Genomic DNA, 2,972 nt, shown 5'->3' on the forward strand with positions numbered 1-2,972 from the left:
GTGAGGGCGGTGGACACACTGGCGACATCCCCGCAACGGTCCTCATCCCTGCCTGTGTCGACGTTGTCCGTGGGCACAAATCCCCACTGACCGGTGGGCCGGTTTATGTTATCGGTGCAGGTGCCGTCTACGACGGACGCAGCCTAGCAGCAAATCTCTCGTGGGGTGCTGAGGCTGTGTGGGTCGGCACGCGCTTCGTCGCGAGCGTGGAAGCGGGCGCGCCCAAAGCGCACAAAGAGGCTGTTCTCAGCGCGGGATACGAGGACGCGATAACTACGCTGATTTATACCGGCCGGCCGCTCCGCGTGCGGCGCACGCCGTACGTTGAGGACTGGAACAGCAACCGTCAGCAGGAGATCAAGGAACTCACGAGCAAGGGTATCCTCCCGCATGATCATGAGCTCGAGAAGCACCCTGAGAAGTCTCTTGAGGGTCGCACGTTCCTTATCGGACGGGTCTCTGCGCTCATTGATGAAGTCCTTCCCGCCAAGACTATCGTCGAGAACATGGTCAACGACGCAGCGAGAATCATTCAGTCGAATGCGGCAAAGACAAAGGTGCAGGCTAAGCTGTAGGTAACATGAACCTGATTTGCGCATGTTGAAATCTACGCATGAAGAATCGGATGTTTTATTGCATTAATGTTCGTTTGCTAGCTTGACACTGTATACCTAAGTCTGATACATATCTCGACTATACCCTTTGATAGCTGATTGACCGGGTACGAATGAGCCGTAGAGACACCGCAGCATTATCTGCTGCAGACAGTCATGTCAAAAGCACGCGGAGGTTGTGTTCATATGCAAGTTATCGTCATGTGTCGACGAGGGTGTTATCAGGGCTAGGACCCTGAATTAGCTAATATACAACTCAACATCTTGAGTCTCACGGATAGCTAATGAGTATAATGGTCGCCGAGAGTTATCTACGTAACATCCAATTCACGTCGACGCTCTGAACGAGGTATAGCGTATTATATGGCCCACTGCAGTCGGGTGACCTTAACCTGAGGATTCGAACCAACGCTCACGTGATCTATCTGAGGTCGCGTCTCCCCATTCTGAGTGCGAGCGCTCGCATTTCCCGAAACCCCCTTGCTGTGGCCAGCTCGCTTTCTCTTGCTTTGCGACTGGGGTCCCCGCGACATCGCGCGTACATAGCCTTTTCGCCGGTCCCTAGACTTATGCTGTGACGGATAAGCCAGACCACTGGACGTAGACAGGTGCGCCCGTTCGACCGCAGCTCGAGTTTCCTAATCTGAAGAGTTGCAACGGAAGAATACCACCATGGGTGCGATACTCGAAACCCCGTCGCGCGTATGGCGGAGAATACAAGACATTGAGGGACAGGAGATGCCCTCTCTGCCTTCGATACCCGTCATGGAAGACTTGACAGAAATGCACTCAGAAACGACCGACGACCTGGATGCCTCTCGCATGTCGAACCCTATCACGTCGACGCCGGCAGCTTTCAGCTCGCACCACAATACTGTGTCCACGATCAAGCCTTCACTTACGCTGGGCACGGGCAGTACCGCGAGATTTGCGAACTCCATAGAGTCACGATCCTCCAAATCTATGACAGGGATGAGTGCGAGTGGGTCGAAGAGCGGCTTGTCTAAGCAGCAACTTGTAAAACAGCAACCACAGCAGTACAGTTTCGACATGAGTATGATTCCTTCTCTTCCTCAGCCCCATGACGACATGGAGATCCGGAGTAGCGACCAAGATACCCACGATTCCGTCGCCGATGCCTACTTCCCTCCTGCGGACGCCGGGGCGGAAGACGACTTTAACATTTCGGAGGCGTTGCAGTCAGTAAGTAGGTCGGGGTCACCTGTAGAACCGATTGCGCCTACACCACGGAAGAATTATGACTACTCGGTCAGTCTCAGGTCGGAACCCAAGGTGAGTTTTTTCTGCAGCTCTGGGATCGCTCGAGTAAGACAAGTATTTTCCAGCCTTCTCCCTTCGATAAGCTGCGCAACGTTTCTTTACGACGTCCTTTATCCCGCAATACACGCACACCCAGTCTCACACGCACCAACACGCCCTCACCATCATCCTCCACTTCGAACTCTACCCCTCACGACACCCAGTCCTTGCCATCCAACCCTGTGTCACCTATTCCTGCGCCATCTGCTCCACTTCCACGCTCGAATACTGCGTCCCCGATGCTTGCACGACAGGCTTCCGCATCAGCTATGCCCGCTCGTTTCATTCCGTTGCCACCTTCCACGAATACATCGCCTGTGACGGCAATTCCTTTGAGACAAAGGGCATATGAGCAAGCTACGGACAACGAGATAGCATCGCCATCAAGGTCCTTGCCTCAGGCAGAATTTACTCAAATAACTGAAGCGCACACCGAACAAGCGAGCAGTGTAGCTGAGACTGACGAACGAGAGCCAACGTTTTCGTCTGAAGAGGGCCCGACGCCTTTCGGTCGCAGTGCTTCACATGGCCCAAACCAGTTCCAACAGAGCCGCGCATCTCCTGTGATCTCTGTTGCGTTTTCCTCACCTGCGCCTTCTGCCATGTTCACTCCGACACCTGCGTTCCCTCGTCCCCGTGCGCGTTTCCAGCTTCCACCAGCTCGGCCTCCAACCAGCACAACTCCACCAGACCCACTCAGCAGTTCTGAACAAGGCGGTACCCACGAAGACCAGGACGAGGCTACCTGGCGGGCGGGCGATCACCGCGAAGATCCTGCGACACCTAATGCTCACAAACGCTCCTTTCTCTTGTCCGTTATCAATTCGACTGCGCGCCCTCGCCTCAAGCACCCCACTCCTCACCCTCATCACGTCGGAAACGATGTCCCCGAGACGCCAGCGGCCGCATTGCCGGCTGCCTTCGCTGGTATCACACCAGGCCTCCACGCACATCTATCCATGCACTCACGTTTTTCCCACCCGTTAGCTCAAACCTGGACTGCACAAGCACAGTCAGACTCTAGTAGCGAAGAAGTAC

The 2,972-nt window shown here is 54.9% G+C and overlaps 2 protein-coding genes across 2 annotated transcripts in view; both read left to right on the forward strand.

Annotated features, from left to right (window-relative positions):
• Positions 1-575, forward strand: part of PHACADRAFT_178346 (uncharacterized protein) — a gene marked incomplete at its 3' end in the record, with an annotated part of 3,953 nt that extends 3,378 nt beyond the window's left edge. Inside the window, exon 5 of the mRNA XM_007400814.1 lies at positions 6-575. Coding sequence (XP_007400876.1) covers positions 6-575 — 570 coding nt within the window. The remainder of the gene's footprint in view (positions 1-5) is intronic.
• Positions 576-1,262: 687 nt separating this feature from the next.
• The window catches only part of PHACADRAFT_152721 (uncharacterized protein), a 7,057-nt gene continuing 5,347 nt past the window's right edge, over positions 1,263-2,972 (forward strand). The window contains exons 1-2 of the mRNA XM_007400815.1: positions 1,263-1,838; positions 1,889-2,806. Coding sequence (XP_007400877.1) covers positions 1,287-1,838; positions 1,889-2,806 — 1,470 coding nt within the window. The 5' untranslated portion in view covers positions 1,263-1,286. The remainder of the gene's footprint in view (positions 1,839-1,888; positions 2,807-2,972) is intronic.

The sequence above is a fragment of the Phanerochaete carnosa genome (genome assembly GCF_000300595.1).
Source record: "Phanerochaete carnosa HHB-10118-sp unplaced genomic scaffold PHACAscaffold_11, whole genome shotgun sequence".
Classification (NCBI taxonomy): domain Eukaryota; kingdom Fungi; phylum Basidiomycota; class Agaricomycetes; order Polyporales; family Phanerochaetaceae; genus Phanerochaete; species Phanerochaete carnosa.